General features: G+C 43.5%; 1 protein-coding gene across 2 annotated transcripts in view; it reads right to left on the bottom strand.

Annotated features, from left to right (window-relative positions):
* Positions 1–22,029, bottom strand: part of COL27A1 (collagen type XXVII alpha 1 chain) — a 656,744-nt gene that overhangs the window by 358,634 nt on the left and 276,081 nt on the right. For both annotated transcript variants that reach the window (XM_073600403.1, XM_073600404.1), the window contains exons 17-22: positions 21,135–21,188; positions 20,048–20,101; positions 19,143–19,196; positions 3,923–3,976; positions 3,575–3,628; positions 877–921 (exon numbers count right to left, since the gene is read on the bottom strand). In XM_073600403.1, the coding sequence (XP_073456504.1) occupies positions 877–921; positions 3,575–3,628; positions 3,923–3,976; positions 19,143–19,196; positions 20,048–20,101; positions 21,135–21,188 (315 nt within the window). The remainder of the gene's footprint in view (positions 1–876; positions 922–3,574; positions 3,629–3,922; positions 3,977–19,142; positions 19,197–20,047; positions 20,102–21,134; positions 21,189–22,029) is intronic.

Below are 22,029 nucleotides of genomic sequence, written 5' to 3'. Positions count from 1 at the left end.
ATCATTCAATACAAGAGGAATCAGAGGGTTCGGCTCATTCTAATCTAAATGAATTTTTAATATACAGAATAATAGCATTCAATTGAGTTTTTAACATCTGCAGGGAGTTTAGCTTTAGTAACAGGACAATTTCTAATAAACCAAAGTATATCATAACAGGCAAACTTGCTAGGGTAAGTGCTTATTAGAATTTTATAATGCAGTAGGTGATCGGCGAACCAAGTGTCTCAACTATTCCCATACAAGATATGGAAAACAAGACAAAGACACAAAAAAAAACCCCAGTGCCTGACTTGTTGCTCATGGCCACAACACATCTGACATTTTGTACAATGTAAATCAAGAAGCCTTATACAGTCAATTTATGAAGGATGCAAAAATGTTCTTGAAAGAATTCACATTTTGTCTGTACTTCCAAGCAGTTCTTTGCTGCAAATAAACCAGCAACTTTGCAAGTGTCTTGCTAAGCAGAGCAATCAAAGATAGACTGTTAGCAAGCCAAGATACAGAGGTGACAGAGAAGTAGCTGGCCACTGGTGACAGCAGGAGAAGCTGCCCATGAGTATTGAGGGGTGGACAGGTTTCTCAGTGGGGCACACATTTCACCTATATCTGCAACTGCCAGCCATAATTACCTAATTAGAGGCATTTCAGTGTGAGATGACAGCAATGCTCCAGACATAAAGGGGCTTCTATTCCTGCCCTATAAATAAGGCCTGTGCTGACTTCACTCTGGCTAGGGTCATCCGTAAGCGTCTATATTAAGCTATAAAAACCTTTAGCAGGAAAATGCTTCATTTCCCACTAATGTCTACGAGAAAAGAAAAACGCAAAAACACAACAAGTTTAGTGAATAAAAATAAAATAAATTTGTACCTCCAGGCCAGGAGCTCCTGGTGGCCCAAGTGGTCCCTCTTCTCCCTAGAAAAGAAACAAAATGACAGGTCAGGTTGAATTAAACCTAGACTCTCAGGTTAAAAATTACAGCTTCTTATAATACATGTGCCAAGTCAGGAAAAAGATGTTGTTATGGTTTTTTTGCTGCTCCTACCATCCATGTAATTAATGGATGTCCGTGGGAAAAAATAGAGATGATAACAGTCTTTGCGTTTACCAATTTTAAGTTAGATTGTATTACAGTAAAACTACGGGTTCTATTGTCTAGAATAGCCAAATAAGTTTTTCCATGGTTATTGTCTCTTCTATTTCCAACATATTCTGCACTCAACAGCACTACTCAAAACCAAGGTGACCCTAGAGCAACCTTTCTTAACCAGGGTTCCTCCAGAGGTTATTCAGAGTTCATTGATCAGTGGCAAACGACCTCCTTCCTGATGGTGCCTGCATAGTTCTGGGGTCAAAATCACATGACAGAGCCACTGGGGTGGAGACAGTGGTGCCGCTCTCTCCTCTCAGATAAGCAACCACAGACACCAATGAACTTTCAGGTATCTGTAAGTGGGCATTTTTCACTGGGATTACCAAAATAAGGGGCATTCTTCCCACTGACTACTAATAAAAGAGGGCACTTCTCCCATGGAACATCGGTGTAATGCCCCGTACACACGGTCGGATTTTCCGATGGAAAATGTCCGATCGGAGCGTGTTGTCGGAAATTCCGACCGTGTGTGGGCTCCATCGGACATTTTCCATCGGATTTTCCGACACACAAAGTTGGAGAGCAGGAGATAAAATTTTCCGACAACCCCGTGTACACAAATCCGATGGACAAAGTGCCACGCATGCTCAGAATAAATAAAGAGATGAAAGCTATTGGCCACTGCCCCGTTTATAGTCCCGACGTACGTGTTTTACGTCACCGCGTTTAGAACGATCGGATTTTCCGACAACTTTGTGCGACCGTGTGTAGACAAAACAAGTTTGAGCCAACATCCGTCGGAAAAAATCCTAGGATTTTGTTGTCGGAATGTCCGAACAAAGTCCGACCGTGTGTACACCCTATAAGAGATAATTTTCTACTTATCATCAATGTAGGTGGTCCTTTACTAATGACCATTGTATAGGAGCTCGTTTCCACTAACCAGTATTGTAAGGGGGCATTTTTTCTGGTTATTTCTTGTATAATTTTAATTTATATTACCAAAAAATGTTAGAGCAGAAAGGTGTTAAATTGTTCTGCCTTGAGTGTCAAATACACTAGTTATGTCAAAATATTTACTCTTTCATTTATTAATACAGCTACTGACATACAACTGGGACCGTCTGTCACAAAGAGGAGAGTTTTCTCAGTTCCACTATATTGATCGTTTACAAGGACCACCTATATCACACACATATTTTAAAGAAAAGTTAAGTTGTACACCATGGTTTCTTTATAGTCATATACCATTGCATATGAAGATTTTTACTTGGATACGCCTTGAAATACCTTTATATCTATGCAAAAATACACCTTTTGCACTTACATTCCAGTGCTCTATGCTGATATGCTAGATTACAGAATTCACCATCCAGGTTGGTCTGCTGAACTGCATAGTTATATAAAGATGTCATAGCAGGAAAGTGGGAACAAGACTATAAAAATGGAGGCTGTTAGTACATTAGCCAACTAAATATCTATTTCTGTGACTTCAGTTTGGCTTTCTGTGACTTCAATTCCAACTTATAGAGTTTTTTCTTTAGTAAGTACAAATGTTGACCTATTATAAGTTATAGTAAAAGTATAGTTATAGCAATTTTTGCTGTGTTCCCTCTTAGCGATCTAAGGGATGTGACTAGAAACCTACTTCACAACTACAAAAAAAATGTGTATACCGCTGATGAGGAGTGGCTGATCACAGGCTTCGTAATCTTCCTGGTGCTGGTTTGGCTCGTTGTATTGTGGCAAATCAGCAAGAAAAATAAAATGAATCACCACATTCCTAGTTGCAGCAACTTTTCTTATTTACTGAATACCCCAGAGTGTGATGAATTATTTTCTGAATCATTTCTGACCTACTTTCCATCTGTTGAGATAATTTCTTCTTTATAGAGAAAGTGGGGATGATTTACTAAAACTGGAGAGTGCAAAATATAGTGCAATCAGCTTTAAGTTCAGCTTATTCATTTAAGCTTTGACAAAAAAAAAAAAACTGGAAGCTGGTTTCTGTGCAGAGCTGCACCAGATTTTTCACTCTCCAGTTTTATTAAATCAGCCCCAGCCCCCAGTGTGTTTTTAACAATCACTCACAGGCCTGCAATGAAAAAAGATCAGTAAAGCAGCACTTCTAAGAAGGCAGCAGAACCCCTGTATGTATAATGAACAAATATGGCCACCCTATATACAGAAACACTGTCAAGCCTATAGCATTTACACAAAAGTGTAACAAAATTAAAACTGTCAGATGTAAACAAATATGTAAAACGACCATAGATTCCCCTTAATGTGCTTATTTTATATTACAGTTATATAGAAATATATACCACTGTAGGCCCTTAATCCCTACCAGTAGGCATGCAAAGCTGCACCAAACTAACAGAGGTTCTGAAAATTGAGCAATACGCTCCAACAGGTGTCTGGAAAATAATTAATACCGCGACCTGATCAGGTGCTTTTATAGTGATCAATACTCACGTCAAGCCCAGGCTGTCCTCTGGGCCCTGGGAATCCTCTTGCTCCTGGCTTTCCCTGCAAACCAGCAAAAAGAAAGAGGGTTTTATAAAAATAAAGGACAAATCTCATAGGATCTCTACAGACGAAGGAGAGCGAAGTGAAGGAGAGCCAGCACTGCTTTGCCATGGGAAGGCATCCAACGTCAATTTCATAGAAGAGAGAGTTTTGGAGAAGCCTCAATACAAACAGTAAAGATGTGATCTCTGCCAGTACAATCTCCAAAAATCTCACTCTCAATCATTTGTTTTGTTTTTCTTCACTGGTCAATAACAGCTTACAACAAGGTATACCACGTTATGAACATCTCACCTTCAAGCCTTCTGGCCCGTTTTGTCCTGGTGGCCCAATGTCTCCTGGAAAACCCTTCAAGAAAAAGAGAAGAACACCTGCATGATTAGCACTAAAAAAAACAAATCATACAGCCTTTGTTCCTTGTTTATTCAAAATAAAACAGAACAGTCAAAGGCTTTGGTGCTTGTTTGGTGTGCAGTGGGTCTGATTTACAACATCCGGACTACATATTTAGTATGCTCACGTACCTAATTACTCTGATTCCCCAGATCTGTTGCTTAAAATGGAGTGTGGAGGCCGCTTTAATGGAAAAGAATATGAAATTTTCCAAGAATTGGACACTTTGCAAAAAGATCACTAATGTATCTATTGCAGAAGAAGTTTTGCCCTAGGTCCGTGGCTAATCTTGTGTTGTTAAAGTGCTTACTGATAGAGAGTTAAGTGGGGGCTCATTTTCTACTTTTATTCTAAGACACAGATAAAGAAAGCTTTGTGCCACCATTAGCTAACGCTGATTGTGACCATTTGCTGTAACAAGACAAAAAAATGTTTTCTTTTTAAAACCAAAGTGCAATATTCTGACAAGCTTTAGTTTAATGAACGTAAAGATCTAAACTGGTCCACCCACAGATGATCTGATGTACTGACTGTAGAGTTCAGACCCTCAAGATCCCTAATTTTAAATAAAGAATACAATTGTATTGAGAAATATGGCTCATTGACGGTAATAACAACAATGCTAAACATTTGAGGTTCATACCATAACCATGAGAATACTTACAATAGTTGAGAATATTATAATTTATAAGTAAATGTCCTAGAAACAAGAACTAACAGTGACTACGAGCTTCCCACAGCTACGCATTCAATTGACCACTTTGGCCGCTATAATAATGGAAACCAGTTAAAAGGATGGAAGAAGGCAAGCCAAGCACCCAAGCGGGCTTGACAAATCATAGGGGAAAAGCAAATTGTCCTCAAGATCCCTAATTAGCATTTCCACTGTGAAATGCATGTTGGGCAACTTTAGTCAACGTCATGCTAAGCCAAAGGAGAAGAGAAAAGAAGCTGAACTTTTAGAAACCTTCAGACTGATGGTGGTTGGCCTTACATCTAATACTGCAAATGTGTGTGTGCCTGTGTGTGTGTATGTGCGCCTGTGTACATGTGTGTGTACATGTGTATGGGTGTCTGTGTACATGTGTATGTATGTCTGTCATATATGCACATGTGAGGGGGGCTAAGACTGTACAGGCGTTAGGGGGGCTGAAAGCATACAGGTGTGAGGGGGGCTGAGAGCGTACAGGTGTAGGGGGGCTGCGAGCGTACAGGTGTGAGGGGGGCTGCGAGCGTACAGGTGTGAGGGGGGCTGCGAGCGTACAGGTGTGAGGGGGGCTGCGAGCGTACAGGTGTGAGGGGGGCTGCGAGCGTACAGGTGTGAGGGGGGCTGCGAGCGTACAGGTGTGAGGGGGGCTGCGAGCGTACAGGTATGAGGGGGGCTGCGAGCGTACAGGTGTGAGGGGGACTGAGAGCGTACAGGTGTGAGGGGGACTGAGAGCGTACAGGTGTGAGGGGGACTGAGAGCGTACAGGTGTGAGGGGGGCTGCGAGCATACAGGTGTGAGGGGGACTGAGAGCGTACAGGTGTGAGGGGGGCTGCGAGCATACAGGTGTGAGGGGGGCTGCGAGCATACAGGTGTGAGGGGGGCTGACAGCCTACAGGTGTGAGGGGGGCTGACAGCCTACAGGTGTGAGGGGGGCTGACAGCCTACAGGTGTGAGGGGGGCTGACAGCCTACAGGTGTGAGGGGGGCTGACAGCCTACAGGTGTGAGGGGGGCTGACAGCATACAGGTGTGAGGGGGCTGAGAGTGTACAGGTGTGAGGGGGGCTGAGAGCATACAGGTGTGAGGGGGGCTGAGAGCATACAGGTGTGAGGGGGGTGAGAGCGTACAGGTGTGAGGGGGGCTGAGAGCGTACAGGTGTGAGGGGGGCTGAGAGAGTACAGGTCTCTCAGGGATTTTTTATACCAAAGACATGTAGCAGAATACATTTTGGCCTACATTTATGAAGACATGTTTTACATTTTTCTAATTTGATGTGTTTCATAGCAGAAAGTAGAAAATATTGTACTTTAATTCTTAGGAGTAGGTGCGTAAAGGCTTGTAGGGCCCCATAGCAATACTTTGCCCAGGGGCCCATGATGCTATTAAGGTGGCCCTGCAGCCAGTCTGTTGCAAAATGACTTAAAAAAAAATCCTCATTTTGAGCAAGTTATAATTTATAGATAGCCACCCAGAAAGTAGCACTCACTATATCTACATGGCTTATATGAAATGTCATGAGGACATAATTCCTGCAGTCAGCTGGTAGGGAGGTGAGCCTTGCCTCTCTCTGTACCAGTATAAGCAGGAGAGACAGTAAAGCGTGCTCTATTTCAGTAAAGAGGATGTCCCCTTTAACACATACACACACACACACATATACACTATCAAATTCATTGAACTCACCATGCACGTTGTTGACTAGATTAAACAATAACAACAATGAAGCATTTCTGGTCTGAACTGCCATGTTTTTCTACTTACTAATTGCACTACATATGCTGTAGTGCTCAAAGATAGCTTTACAATGTGCAAATGTGTGTGTGTGTGTATTTGTGCGCACACGTGTCTGTTTTTCTTTGTTAGTTATTGTGCTAGTGATTACTTTGCCTTACTATACTAAAACCTATAAAAACAAATATGGAGATTTCATTCAGAGCAGATGCCATTTGCTTGTAACAGAATAGTTCAGTAAAGAATTACATCCAATTTCAACGTACACAACACAATGCAGCCTGCCAAGCCCATGATCTAACCTCTGCTGTGTGGCCAAAGCAAAAAAATACAGTTTTACAGTTTGTTGGCTTCCAGTGGGATTTCTTCCCGTTGTACAGCAGTACTAAGGCTGTAAGAAAAGGACAGGGATACATACAGCAACCCACCCCAAATGTAATGACTCACTTGTGATGTCATCATGTTCTTATTAAACACCTTGAATGGACTGAACTCATACATCCAATAATTGTATTCTTCCCGTCTCACCATAAAATGTAATTACTCAAAACGGCAAAACATCATCCATTGCAGGGACTGTTCCCTGACTACTCCCTGTACAGTACCAGTATAGGCCTTCCAGTTAAGAGCAAAAATATTTAGGAAATTAATCTTCTAAGAAAGTTTATTTGTTTTTCTAATCATCAGTGGAGTCAAATTGAAGATTGTTTTTGACCTTTTTGACCACTGTGGCAAGAAAATAGAAAGAGCAGGATGGAAAATGTTTTTCTTGAATTTCTAACAGTGTATGTGGTCTTCGTTTGGTAAAGTCCATTCATTCCAAAATCAATTGTTAAAAGCAAACAAAATCTTTCAAACAAAATTGAAATGTTCTCAGAATTTTCATACACATTTTACTAAGACTTTGGCAGCCCTTACATTAGTAATTGTTTTCACTTAACCAGTGTGTTGAATGAAAAAAAAAAGACCCCATTCCCCCATCCACACATTCAAGGTGGATAGAGGAATCACTTCCACTGAGCTATTGTGTTCTGACAGCAGGGAGAGTTCCCTGCCTTCACAATACAGTGATCAGTGTTGCCTGCTATAGGTGATCGTACAGAGATTTACAGAAGTTGATAAGTAGACCGACTTCTGTACAGCCAACCCCGTCCCTGCTGAACTGTCCGAATTTCGATCCATGTATGGTTGGCTTTTTCCTAAGAATTTTCATTCAAAATCCTATCCATCTATGGCCAGGTTAAATGAGAGATCACATGCGAAAGGTAAAACTTCAGTATGCTTGAAGGCAGTTTACTTCAAAAGAAGCATGATCAAAAAAAGCAGGACTGATGTTTCGGAAACTCGCTGGTTTCCTTTATAGAGATGCATGGATAGTTTGTGTTGTTGCACCGTAATAAGGCTGGGGTTGAACAAGGTTTGGCCCAAATCTGTGGGAAGCTGTCACATAACTGTGGCAGCAGAATTGTTACATGCGGCTGTATGGCAGGAACGCTGGTGACATCTTTGACCAAATACGACCACATGGTAATTGACCATTTGGACAACATAATTGACTGAATATGGCCATGTGACCAATAATGTGATCAGCATCCCTGCCCTTAGTTATGTATGGCTGCAGGGTGGGGAATTCCACAGCTGATTGGGCATGCAGCCGGTTATCATTTGACAGTTTTCTGTGGGATTGGTCCAAACTCGCCTTAGCTCATACTTACTCCCCAATAGCAAGATCCCCCTGCCATCACTTTTAACTCTGTTCCTGTCCACCTAGGGTTTTGTGTCAAAGAAACTAAATTGCAGAAATTTCACAAATACAGTCCATAGAAGATATAAAAATAGTCAGGTGGATTAAAGCCAACATCCACCAGAGACATTTGTTTAAGCTGGTCTGACCCTTGTAAATGAAAGGGTAATAGGTTGCAGGTGATTTGCCCTTAGAGGAAACACTGCATTAGTATTATCTCTAAAGCCGCACTACCCAAAATATAAGTTATGAGAGGAATGCCTAAATCTTTCCCTGGGCATGTTTACATTGAAAGATTGTTACTAGTTAAGTGAAAAAAAAGGCATACATTCCATCAAGTAAAAATACAAATCTTGCCCCCTCATCGCCTCCATTTCCTAATTAAGCCAGCATGTTATAATGTGCTTTATAGAAACAAACCATAACAAAGGTAAAACACCCCCTTTCATGTTACAGGTTTTAGACATGTATCTTACCACCCTTTGTTAAAAAAAATTATAAATTAAAAATCTGCTGATTCTGCTAAGACCAGCATCTATTGAAGGTAATTCTTTATTTTCAGAGCCTCTACAGTAAAGCACCCTTTTCGCTGGTGAAGTTGAAAAACCATTTCTTCCAATTGCAAGGATGCCTACAATACTGCAATATCTTATTGCTGGCAATTCCAAAATAGGTTGGGCACACATACCAAATTATTCTAGGAGTCTCACTTAGAAAATCAGCTCAATTGCATATTCAGCAGGTTATATTTAGGCAACTAAAAAGTTCTACAATTGCAGGGGAAGAAAAAAAGATAAATGGTTTTCAAATGTTTTTACAAATAAATGTGAAAAGTGTTGAGTGCATTTGTATTCAGACCCCCTGAGTCAATACTTTGCAATACTGCAAAGTGCAATACAATACTGAGTCACCGCCTTTTGCTGTAATTACAGCTGCAAGTCTTTTTGGGGATGTTTCTACCAGCTTTACACAACTAGAGAGTGAAAATTTTGCCCATTCTTCTTTGCAAAATAGCTCAAGCTCTGTCAGATTGGATGAAGAGCATCTGTGAACAGCAATTTTCAAGTCTTACCACAGATTCTCAATTGGATTTAGGTCTGGACTTTGACTGGGCCATTCTAAAAACATAAATATGCTTTGATCTAAACCTCTGGCTCTATGTTTAGGGTCGTCGTCCTGCTGGAAGGTGAACCTCCGCCCCAGTCTCAAATCTTTTGCAGACTCTAACAGGTTTTCTTCTAAGATTGCCCTGTGTTTGGCTCCATTCATCTTTCCATCAACTCTGACCAGCTTCCCTGTCCCTGCTTAATGAAGAAAAGCATCCCCAACACATGATGCTGCCATCACCATGTTTCACGGTGGGATAGTGTGTTCAGTGTAGTGTTAGTTTTCTGCCACACATAGCGTTTTGCTTTTAGGCCAAAAAATAGGATTTTTATAACAGCTTACCTGTAAAATCCTTTTCTTGAAGTACATCATGGGACACAAAGCCTTAAGTAATTCCTTAATGGGTTATAGGCCACCTTCAGGTGATGGACACTGGTTATACCCAATCCAGGAAATTCACTCCCTATATAACCCCTCCTCCTTCAGCACATCAGTTTTTGTAGCAAAGCAATATACTTAAATCCCAAAAAAAAAGAGGGGAGGGACCTCTGTGTCCCATGATGTACTCCAAGAAAAGGAATTTACAGGTAAGCGGTTATAAAAATCCTATTTTCTTTATCGTACATCATGGGACACAGAGCCTTAAGTAATTACTTAATGGGACGTCCCATAGCAATGCTACTTGAGGGGAGGAAGACACAACCTGGAGGGTACCCTCAGACTTGAGGATCTATACTGCTGCCTGCAGCACACTGTGCCCGAAGGCGATATCCTCATACCTCATACATCCAGCTGATAAAATTTTGTGAATGTATGCACTGAAGACCAAGTTGCAGCCTTACAGATCTGAGCCATGGAGGCCTGATGACGCACTGCCCAAGAAGCGCTAACCGCCCAGGTAGAGTGCGCCTTAACTTGAAAAGGGGAATCTTACCCCTTAAATCATAAGTTTGAATTATCACTTGCCGAATCCACTTAGCGACAGTGGATTTTGACGCTGCCTTTCCTTTCTTAGGACCTTCTGGCAGAATAAATAAGACATCAGTCTTACGAATCTGAGCAGTTGTCTTTAAATAGATTTGCACTGCTCTCACCACATAAAGACAATGTAGTGACATTTCTTCCCTGGAACATGGTTTTGGAAAAAAACGATGGCAGCACAATATCTTGGTTCAGGTGAAAACCTGAAACTACTTTTGGCAAAAAGTCTGGACGAGGGCGTAACACCACTCTGTCCTCAAGAAAAATCAAATATTTACAAGAAAGAGCAGCCAATTCCGAAACATTCCTTGCTGAGGATATAGCAACCAAAAATACCAACTTCCTTGTCAAAAGGACTAAGGGAATATGTTGTATCGGTTCAAATGGCTATTTTTGTAACAGACAAAACTAAGTTCAAGTCCCAGGGGTTCAAGGGAGGTTTGACGGGCAGATTAAGCTGTGTTAACCCTTGTATAAAACCCCGGACTAAAGAATGTGTAGCAAGTGGTCTTTGAAATAATACCGATAAAGCTGAGACTTGGCCTTTAATAGTACTCAAGGATAATTTCATTTCTACCCCTAATTGTAGAAAGGCAAGAATTCTGCCTATGATATATCTCCGAGGGTGCCAACCCTTGGATTCACACCAGGAAACATAAGCCCTTCAGACCCTAATATATAGTTCTGGAAGCTGGCTTCCTTGCATTAATCAGGGTAGAGATAACTGACCGGGAAAGCCCACGTTTCTTTTGAATGTGGGTTCCAATAGCCAAGCCGTTAAATTTAGAGACCGTAAGGAAGGATGGATGGAATATCGGTCCCTGTGAGAGCAGATCTGGCCCTAGTGGGAGGGACCATGGGCCCTCCACTACCATCTTTATGATTTCTGCATACCATGACCTTCTGAGCCATGCTTGTGCCACCAGAATTACCAGCTTTCTTTCCAGCTTGATCCTGCAAAGTCGTCGAGGCAGTAACTGAATAGGGGGAATGCATAGATCAGTGAAAACTGATCCCATGGGGTCACCAATGCATCTGTTCCGCATGCGAGTGGATCCCTTGTTCTGGTCACAAAGTTGACTAACTTCATGTTGAACCTGGACACTAGAAGATCTACGTCCAGAGTCCCCCATCTTTGGCAAATAGCCCTAAATATGTTGGGGTGAAGAGACCATTCCCCTGGGAATAACTACTGGCGACTCAAGAAACTCTTGGTGCCCCATTGGTGATTGATATAGGCCACAGCTGTGGCATCGTCGGATTGGATCCTGACAGGACAATCCGTAACCTGAAAGTCCAGGCCTTTAGAGCAAGACTAGGATCGTATCGCTAGGATATTGACGGGCAAGGTTCTTTCGGTTCTTGACCACTGTCCCTGGACAGCTGTCTTTTCTAGTACTGCTCCCCAGCCTGAAAGGCTGGCATCCGTCATTACCACTTTTTAGATGACTGGTTGTAAAAATTTTCCTTTCAACAGATTCTGGGTTAGTAACCACCAAGTGAGGCTTTGGGACACTCTTGGGGACAGCCGCATTGGCAAGTCTAAAACTTGAATTTTTTTGTTGCAAGCAGACAGCATACTGTTTTGCAACAGACTTGAATTAAACTGGGCATAGGGAACCGTTTTGAATGAAGCCACCATGATTCCTAGCAACCTCATGTAACGTCGAATGGAGGGATCGCCTTTCGACCTGACCATCTGCACCAGCTCTCTTATGGAGTTGATCTTTGCCTGAGGCAAGAACACCCTTTCCTGAACTGTGTCTATGATCAGACCCAAGTACTCCAACCTTTTTAGCAGTATTAAGGAAGATTTCTCTAGGTTGAGTATCCAAACCCAAACTTTCCAGATAGTTGGTTGTAGTGCGTACGCTTTGCTCCAAACGAGCCACCGACTGATCTATTAGTAATAGATCGTCTAGGTACGCTACGACTGTTTTGACCTGTGCCCTTAACCTGGCTAGAGGTGGGGTTTTGTGAACACCTGGGGTGCTGTGGCTAGCCCGAAGGGCAGGGCTACAAACTGAAAATCGCGCTGTTCTAACTCGAACCGCAGAAACTTTTGGTGAGCGGGAAATACAGGGACATACAGATATGCATCCCTGATGTTAATTAATGCCAGATGTTCTCCTCCTAGAAGGATAGAAACTACTCACCTGATCGTTTCCATGCGAAAGGAGCAGATATTCAGGAACTGATTTAGATTTTTTAGATCTAGAATAGGACTGACATCCCCATTTGGTTTTGGTACCATAAAAAGATTTGAATAAAACCCCAGACCTTGCTCTTTTGTGGGCATCTGTATGATCACCCCTTGAGATATTAATCAGTCTAGTGCTTGAAACACAGATTGTCTTTTCTCTGAATCTTTGGGAACGCTTGACCTCAGGAAGCAAGACAGTGGAAAGTCCCGAAATTCTAGCTTGTACCCCAGCGTTACCATGGAGATGACCCTTCTGTCCTGAATTTCCTCTTTCCAGACTTCTGAAAACTGCAGAAGTCTTCCCCCCACCTTGGTGAGGGGGGTTGCCTCTTTGCCTCTTCATGATGAGGCTTTAGGATTCTGCTTTGCAGCTTTTCGACCCTAGGACTTCTTTTGAGCCTGGGTCTGACCCTGAGGTTTTCCTCTAGAGTCTGACGGCGGAGGCCGTCGCCACTGCCTAGAGGCGGAAGCCCCTGGCGCAGGGGAAAGAGCCCATTTAAATGAAGGGCGTTTATACTTTCTTTTGACTGGCAAAAGAGTACTTTTCCCACCAGAAATTGTTTGGATACATTTGTCCATGTCTTCTCCAAATAGTCGCTTCCCGTGAAAAGGGAACACAGTTAGGAGGTTTTTAAATGGTATAAGCATAAGCGTAAGGCGGGGCGCCTGGTGGATAGAATCTTTAATGGCATCTATGGCAAAGCATAATGCTTTTGGTAGTTCAGCCAATTTCTGAGCTTGTTGTGCAGGAATCTCTCTAAGAGCCTGTTTAAATTGGTTCGTTAGTGATTGACAGACGCCTATTGCAGCGACTGCAGGCTGAGTAACGGTACCTGCCAAGGAAAAAGTAGATTTAAACAGGGATTCCAACTTTTTACCTGTTGGATCCTTAAGCATTTGTGCATTGTCTACAGGACAGGTTAGGCTTTTAATCACACTGGAAATCGCAGCGTCAACTGCTGGTACTTTCCATTTTTTGGAGAATTTCTCCTCCAGGGGATGGTGAATTGAAAATCTTTTAGGAGGGAGAAAATGCTTATCCGGGTGATCCCATTCAGCAAAAATAAGCTGTTCTAGTAATGCATGTGCAGGAAACGCATGCAAAAGCTGAGAAGGTTTTAAGGAACCCAAGGAAGAAACCAAGCTTTCAGGAGACTACATTAGGGGCAGCATGAAAGTGGAACGAACCATCTCTGTAAGAGTTTGTATCAGCAATTTCCCAGATTGTGAGGCTGAAAAAGGTTCATCTACCGTTGTTTCCTCCACAGAGGAATCATCGGTTTGTTTTTCCTCCTGATCAACTGAGGGTAAAACCTCATTCTGAGCCCACTGCTCTCCCTGCAAAGGTTCTGAAGTGGGGGAGGGGGATCTAGCACGCTTCCTATCCATTTGAATGGAGGATGCGATTAAAGCCGCTAATCTTCCTTCCAGGCCCTGCAGGGAGGAGGAAAGGACATCTTCAGTCACGTATACAGGGGCTAAGATGTGAGAAGCAGCTGCACCATCAATTTGTTCCAACGGCTCACCCTGGCTTGCCATAACTGGTAATTCAGGCGAGGATGACAGCGTGGAAATGCGACTCGAGATCCTAACGCCTGGGGGTGAAACCTTTACTTTTTTGGTTTTTGTAGTGTCTTTTTTGGTAGGCGTAGTCCTAAGTACAAAAACAGAGGCACTATACAAATTGCACTTAATTGCTGAATATAGTCATGACATTTAAAGCTGCTATAAAGTTCAGCCTAGTGCTGGGAAAAAGGTGTCTTTCCTGTATCAGGAATGCCAGTTTGCAACCCTCATGTGTCCCACAGCTCCTGTGTCCCTGAGTTGCAGGCTGCTTGTTTCTGCCTCGTCAGCCAAGGAGAGATTGTCACAGCTGTAGTTTTATTTATTTTAGGCTGCCGGGCATCCTCGTGGACGTTCATGGCACTGCGCTTAGGCCCCGCCCCCTCAGAAAAATTCTGCCCCTTTTACATTTAAAAATGTTCCCGCGCGGCGTTTTCGGGTCCACAGATCCAACACGAGGGAGGGGGGAGGAGAGGCAGAGACCCATCCAGCAGCAGGCACCAACAACAGTAAAGTCAGCCAACAGTAATACAATTAGCAGTACCAGCGGGACCTCCAGACCCCCCCGCGGCGGGGGGGGGGGTAATGTAAGGGGGGTACAGCGCTGATGTCCCCCTGACCCTCTGGTCCCTTCAGGGGGGAAGAAAACATTTGCAGATTTTTTACCTTGATAAAAAATCTCCCTGCAGACGCTGCTGCGACCACACACAGACTGAGCTTTGCAGTGAAGACAACAGAGTAGGTATATGCATAGACTCCCCCTAGTGGAGAATTAAGGCATGACAACACTTTTTCCCTAATGGAAGAATACATAGGTGTTTTTAATACCCAAGTTTCTTCCCTTACCTTATCCCTGCCGCAGGATTTGCTGAATTAACAGACAATCCAACCTTCACCCATCACGGCGGGCTGTGTTTAGGAAACCTTCAGGGACCAGTTCCCGAAATATCGGGGGTTCCAACTCCCTTGAACCTGTAAAACACCCCACCAGGAAAGCAAGACCAAAGCCCTGGGTTCCTGGGGTCCAGCCCTACAAAGAGAGGTGTTACAGGCAAAACCTTGTGCTTCGGATACGAGGCCCCAGGTACCATCCTTTTAGGCCTTAGTGGCACTTTGGATGGATCTGGTCTTTATGGAGGCTATTTAAATCCAGCATGGATCCCTCCTGGAGCTCCTCAGAGCACATCTATACTCGTGACCAACACCTCAGACACTGGCGAAAAAACTGATGTGCTCCTGGAAGGAGGAGGGGTTATATAGGGCGTGAACTTCCTGGATTGGGTATAACCAGTGTCTATCACCTTAAGGTGGCCTATAACCCACTAAGTAATTACTTAAGGCTCTGTGTCCCATGATGTGCGATAAAGAAAGTTGAATTTTGGTCTCATCTGACCAGAGCACCTTCTTCCACATGTTTGTGGTGTCCCCCACATGGCTTCTTGCAAACAGGACTTTTTTTGGCTTTCTTTCAACAATGGCTTTCTTCTTGCCACTCTTCCATAAAGGCCACATTAGTGGAGCGCACAACTAATAGTTGTCCTGTGGACAGATTCTCCCACCTGAGCTGTGGCTCTCTGCAGCCCCTCCAGAGTTACCATGGGCCTCTTGGCTGCATCTCTGATTAATGCTCTCCTTGCCCAGCCTGTCAGTTTAGGTGGACAGCCATGTCTTGGTAGGTTTGAAGTTATGCCATACTCTTTCCATTTCCGGATGATGGCTTGAACAGCGCTCTGTGAGATTTTCAAAGCTTGGGATATTTTGTTGTAGCCTAGCCCTGCTTTAAACTTCTCCACACTTTTATCCCTGACCTGTCATGTGTGTTCCTTGGCCTTCATGATCCTGTTTGTTCACTAAGGTTTTCTAACAAACCTCTGAGGGCTTCACAAAAGCTGTATTTTTACTGAGATTACATTACACACAGGTGGACTCTATTTACTAATTAGATACTTCTGAAGGCAATTGGTTCAACTAGATTTTAGTTAGAGGTATCGGAATAAAGGGCGATGAATACAAATGCACGTCACACTTTTCAGATATTTGTAAAAAAAAAATGAAAACCTTTATCATTTTCACTCCACTTCACAATAATACTTTTTCAAGGCACTGTAAGCTTACTTCTCTCACATTGCACAGCTAGACATGCCCACCCTCCCATTTGTTCTACATTTATAAATAAAAAGTTACAGCTCTTTCAGTTCAAGTTCAACCTTACATGTTTGCTCTTCCCAATTGGTGAGGTTCTGACATGTGCCCAATCAATCCTTAGGCAGCTATCCAATTCCTTCAATTTTGCCCAGGTGATTTCATTTACAGTATGTAGCTGAGCCAATAACTATCACAGCTGTCCACACTGAGGGACCTACAGGGGTCATTAAGGCCTCATGCACACTGGACGATATAAAAACACGAGTAGCTTTAGGCTCCATGCACACTGGAGCTCATAAACGGACGTTCTGAACGTCGGATTGCTGGCAGGAAAACGCTGCTTTAAAAACACGATTTTATCAGCGTTTTGCATTGCCGTCAATGCACGTTTAGCGGCGCTAGCTTTTAACCGTGGTTCTCTGCCTCTATTTAAAATCAATGGTTCCCTATGGGAGCCCATTGATTTGAATATTAGTCGCACCAGAAGTTGGATCATTATGATCCGACGTGCGGTGCGACTTGTGTTCTGAGGATGAAGGGGAACCCCGCCACAATGAAAAAAAAAAAAATGGCGTGGGGTTCCCCCTCAGACAATACCAAGCCCTTCGGTCTGGTATGGGTTTTAAGGGGAAGCCCTTCGCCTAAAAAACGGTGTGGGGGTCCCCCCAAAATCCATACCAAACCCTTATTCGAGCACGCAGCCCAGCCGGTCAGGAAAGGGGGTGGGGACGAGTGCCCCCCTCCTTAACTGTACCAGGCCACATGCCCTCAACATGGAGGTAGGTGCTTCGGGGCGGGGGGGCGCTGCTCCCCCCCACCTCAAAGCACCTTGTCCCCATGTTGATGAAGACAAGGGCCTCTTCCCGAAAACCCTGGCCTTTGGTTGTCGGGGTCTGCGGGAGGGGGCTTATCGGAACCTGGGAGCCCCCTTTAATAAGGGGGCCCCCAGATCCCGGCCCCCCACCCTATGTGAATGAGTATGGGGTACATCGTACCCCTACCCATTCACCTGGGAAAAGTGTAAAAAATAAAACACACTACACAGGTTTTTAAAGTAGTTTATTAGTCAGCTCCGGGGGTCTTCTCCTTCTTCTCCGGCCTCTTCTCCCGGTCTCCGGTGTCTTCTCCCACTCTCCGGTTCCTCTGCTATCTTCTGCTCTTTTGCTAGCGGTGGCCCGGTCTTCTCCGTCGTCTTCTCCCTTTGCTCTTCTTCCGATGTTGACACGCCGCTCTCTGCCACTGTAATCCCGGGTGCGCGTTGCGCAACTGCTTACATAGGCATGGGGCGTGGTCACTGGATGATGACGGAGAAGACCGGGCCACCGCTAGCAAAAGAGCGGCAAAAGAGCAGACGATATCAGAAGAGCCCGGCAGAAGAACCGGAGAGCGGGAGAAGACACTGGAGACCGAGAGAAGAGGCCAGAAACCGGGAGAAAAGGCCGGAGAGCGTGGAGAAGAAGGAAGAGACCCCCAAAGTCGGAAGACGACCCCCAGAGCTGACTAATAAACTACTTTAAAAACCTGTGTAGTGTGATTTATTTTTGACCCTTTTCCCAGGTGAATGGGTAGGGGTACAATGTACCCCATACTCATTCCCATAGGGTGGGGGGCTCCCGGATTCCGATAAGCCCCCCGCCCGCAGACCCCGACAACCAACGGCCAGGGTTGTCAAGAAGAGGCCCTTGTCCTCATCAACATGGGGACAAGGTGCTTTCAGGTGGGGGGGGGGGCGCAGCGCCCCCCCCCCCCTGCCCCGAAGCACCTACCCCCATGTTGAGGGCATGCGGCCTGGTACGGTTAAGGAGGGGGGACGCTCGCTCGTCCCCACCTCCTTTCCTGACCGGCCGGGCTGCGTGCTCGGATAAGGGTTTGCTATAGATTTTGGAGGGGACCCCCACGCCGTTTTTTCGGCGAAGGGGGTTCCCCTTAAAATCCATACCAGACCAAAGCGCTTGGTATTGTCTGAGGGGGGGACCTCACGCCAATTTTTTTTTTTCATTGTGGCAGGGTTCCCCTTCATCCTCAGCACACAAGTCACACCGCAAGTCGGATTATAATGATCCGCCTTCCGGTGCGACTTCTATTCAAATCAATGGGCTCCCATAGGGAACCACTGATTTTAAATAGAGGCAGAGAAACGCCGAATGAGGCTTAACACTCTTTTTACAGCGTTAACCCTCGTTTAACACCTTTTACCGGTGTCTGGCGTTTCCAGTACTGCTCTTGAACGCGAATGTCTGGCGTTCAGAAAAAAGCCCATAAACTCCACTGCTCATTAAAAAACGTCCATGTGTGCATGGACACATAGGCTAACATAGAGTGGAGTTTATGGGCTTTTAAAAAAAACGCCCAAACTCCAATGAACTGCAGTTTATCAGCTCCAGTGTGCATGGAGCCTTAGCTGTAGAATGCTGCTGTAAGAAATGCAAGATTTCTAACCTTTTGCAGCCTTTTTGCATTAGCTTTTGTAAGCGTTTTTTAGCAAAACTATACTCCCACAAAAGCTTATGGCTCAAAAATGCTCATAAACGCAGAATAACCACTTTTTTTTAGCTTTTTCAGAGTTAGAGCGCTTTTCCAACTGAAAAAGTCCTCTTCAAACCTACTAGTTCTTGTTTTGTTTTTTCCAACCAGACAACGCCCCTGCCAAAAACTGCTGATAACAGCCTATGTGTGCATGGAGACATAGGATAACATGCTGAGAAGTTTAGTGGCTGTAGAAAAAAAAAGCCTGAAGCCCAAAACAGCAGCTGTAAAAATCTCCAGTGTACATGAGGTCTAAGTTGAACTTTTTAAACATGTTGCTTACACTGGGGAAGGATTAGAACCTTTTTTCGGGAAGTGAGAAAAGAAAATCTTCCCATCGGGGACACAGCAATAACAACTGACAGAGGTTCTAGCCCTTTCTTAGAAAACTAAATCACCTAGCAAATGACATACCTCCGGACCTGGTGGACCTGGTAAGCCGACCAAACCTTTATCCCCTGGTTTACCCTGTAAATGAAAAAAGATATGTGCTTAAAAGAAAAATGTCAAGTTGTGTACAAAAGTAAAACATTAAAGTGACACTAAACTGTGATTTGGTAAAAGAACATTTTATTCAATCATACTTTATATTCCTAACTCAAAAAAAGTACCTTCTATTGCTCTCAGGTTCCTTTTTTGTTTGCTGCTGTGATCCGACTACCTGTTAGAGGGTGGCTATGCTTGTTTTCCATGGTATGCAGTAACATAGCCATAGTTGATCACTCCCAAGATGGGCTAGGGATTATGGACTATGGGATTTTTAGTATGCACAATGATCACAACTAACGCAAAGCCATACTATACTCTTTAGACACACCAGAGGAAGCAGAATATTCACTTGGTCATTCCAAACCAAGATTAGGCACCTTTAGCCTCTCTAATTCAGAAATATTTCTCTCAGCATGCCATGCTACTTTTTACCATGGCATTTTGGGCATTGGTAATAAGTCTCTCAGCAACGCAAAACTACAACAGTCAAATCTCCATCTGCCAAAAATCGAAGTGCCTTATACACAGTACGCCTAAGCAAATCATAGAACAAAAAGTGGCTATTATGGTTTATTTATAGCGGACATATGCCTCGACAGCATCAGCTTAATGAAGATTTCTTATTCTGTTTTGCAGTGTTTATTCTAACAAGATGTCGGAAAAAATTACATGAAGTTCAGTGGTTTATATTTAACACTGCGCCAACAATGGAAGCCTAGTGAAGAATTTCGCAATGTAATAATGTGGACTGTATTAAAATGAAGACAGAAAAAACAAAGGTAATATAAGGACAATATTTAACCTCTGCTGATTAGGGAAACAGATCTTACCACAGGTCCAGTCTTCCCACGAGGTCCTGGTGGGCCTGGTAGACCCTGACTCCCCTATTAGACAGAAATCAAAGGAGTTACACAGTGTATAACCTGACAATTCAACCAATAAAAAAAACAGATTCAGTAAAAATATGTCCTTACATAAATTGGTGTATGTCTCTGTATTGCACAAATGTGTTTTAAAGGCCTCATTCCCACAGGCAGCAAAAGTAGGTGAATGATGCACGATTCCCCCCCCCCCCCCCCCCCCCCCGGCCAAATTCCTCCCCCCTAGACCGCACACTGGCAAGTTAACATTGCTAGCGAAAATGTCTGTATACACTGATGTGGTTGTGCTGTAGCAAATTCTATACAGCATTTTGCTTTTGGTAGCTGGTTTCACCACCAATTTTAAGTAAATAGGACCGTGTAAGGGCCACATCTCATTCACATGGCTACGATGCAGTATGGCAGGATTCCCCCCCCCCCCCCCAAAAATCAAAAACCCAGACATCAAGGAGGTGCATTTGAGCCACCTGTAAACTGGCTCTAAAAAGCAATCCACCCTGGAAAGCAAGAATTTTGAGTAACCAGAATAGGAATAGAGGAGAAATTTTGCAATAGGGGCAACTGTTCCAGTGAGAACTGCCTGACAGAGCACTTCCCACAGTTTTAAGAGATTTTCTTTGAGGTACTGTTGTGTTGACAATGCAGAAAGTAATGGGGAATCTCATCAATGTGATACAGATTGTAAAAAACAAAAACAAAAAAAAACAAAAAAACCCCCACAACAATAAAAAAGGGTTTCAAACCCATTCCTACAACCCCCCCCCCAAATGGCCTTAGATATACTTTAACTATTTTATTACTATTTCACAATACTGCCAATCATGTTATCAGTTGCTGGTTGTATTGGTGGGTTTGCTGCATATTAAAAAAATCATATAAAAAAGCAAGATGAATATAATTATTTAAAACACAACTACAGGTGACCATTTGCATCTAAATCCTGAATAACAATACCATTATAAGAAAAGAGACTTGAAAAAGTACAATGAGGCGTGAAGACTGTGCTTTAGGTGCTGAAAATAATGTAAATCCTCACCTTATCACCTTGAAATCCGACTTCTCCGGGTATCCCTGGGAGTCCCTGAATGCCCTGAGTGCACATTATCAAAATAAATTACAAGGGGTATTATAATGAGAGACAAATGTACCAGGACCAGCTCATATTCCACACCAGTAATATCGAAGAACAGTGGGAACAAAATCTAATGAGTGCTAAGTTTTTACACAGTACACTTAGGAGACACACACACACAGAGATAACCATATAATACATTGGTAAGCATTAGTTGTCAAATACAACCAAACACAAAGGAGGGAAAAACTGTTTAGGCAGAAGAATAAGTTCTACAAACAAATTTCATATTACAGGCTAGAAAGTGCTATTAAAAGGGAAAAGGCTTGATGAAACCATACATTTAAATCGCTAAGTCAGGGCAAAACTTTTTTTTTTAAGTTTTGAACTAAATTTTAGGAAGGGGATAGAAAATATGTCAAGACTTGTTGATGGTAAGATTTCCCCTTACCCCTGTGTATTTCAGAGTTATCAGATATAAAGGGAATTCAAGGGATATTTGTGACCGGCTCTCTGAGGAGCCAGTTCACACATCTCCGGAGCGGCTCCAGTGCAAATTGCACAGGGGTCCTGTGCGTCTTCTGGTCCAATTCAGGTCCGAATTCAGCCAAAAATTCAGGCTGAAATGGTAAAACGGGGACACACTAGACCGCTGCTGTGAGCTGCTCCGTGCTGCGGTGTGAACCCAGTCTTAAACCTGGTCTCTGCAATGTGATCACACGACAAGCAAATGGATCCGCTGCCGCATATTTTCTATTTTGCACTTCCAAAAGTAAACAAGTGAGCTTATTTCCCTTTCAAGGTTAGCTTTTCTGGTTTTATGGCACATGAGCATATGTATATTCTAAACTCTAATTAT

Source organism: Aquarana catesbeiana, linkage group LG09 (assembly GCF_042186555.1).
Source record: "Aquarana catesbeiana isolate 2022-GZ linkage group LG09, ASM4218655v1, whole genome shotgun sequence".
NCBI lineage: Eukaryota > Metazoa > Chordata > Amphibia > Anura > Ranidae > Aquarana > Aquarana catesbeiana.
This window is presented reverse-complemented; position numbering and strand designations above follow the sequence as displayed.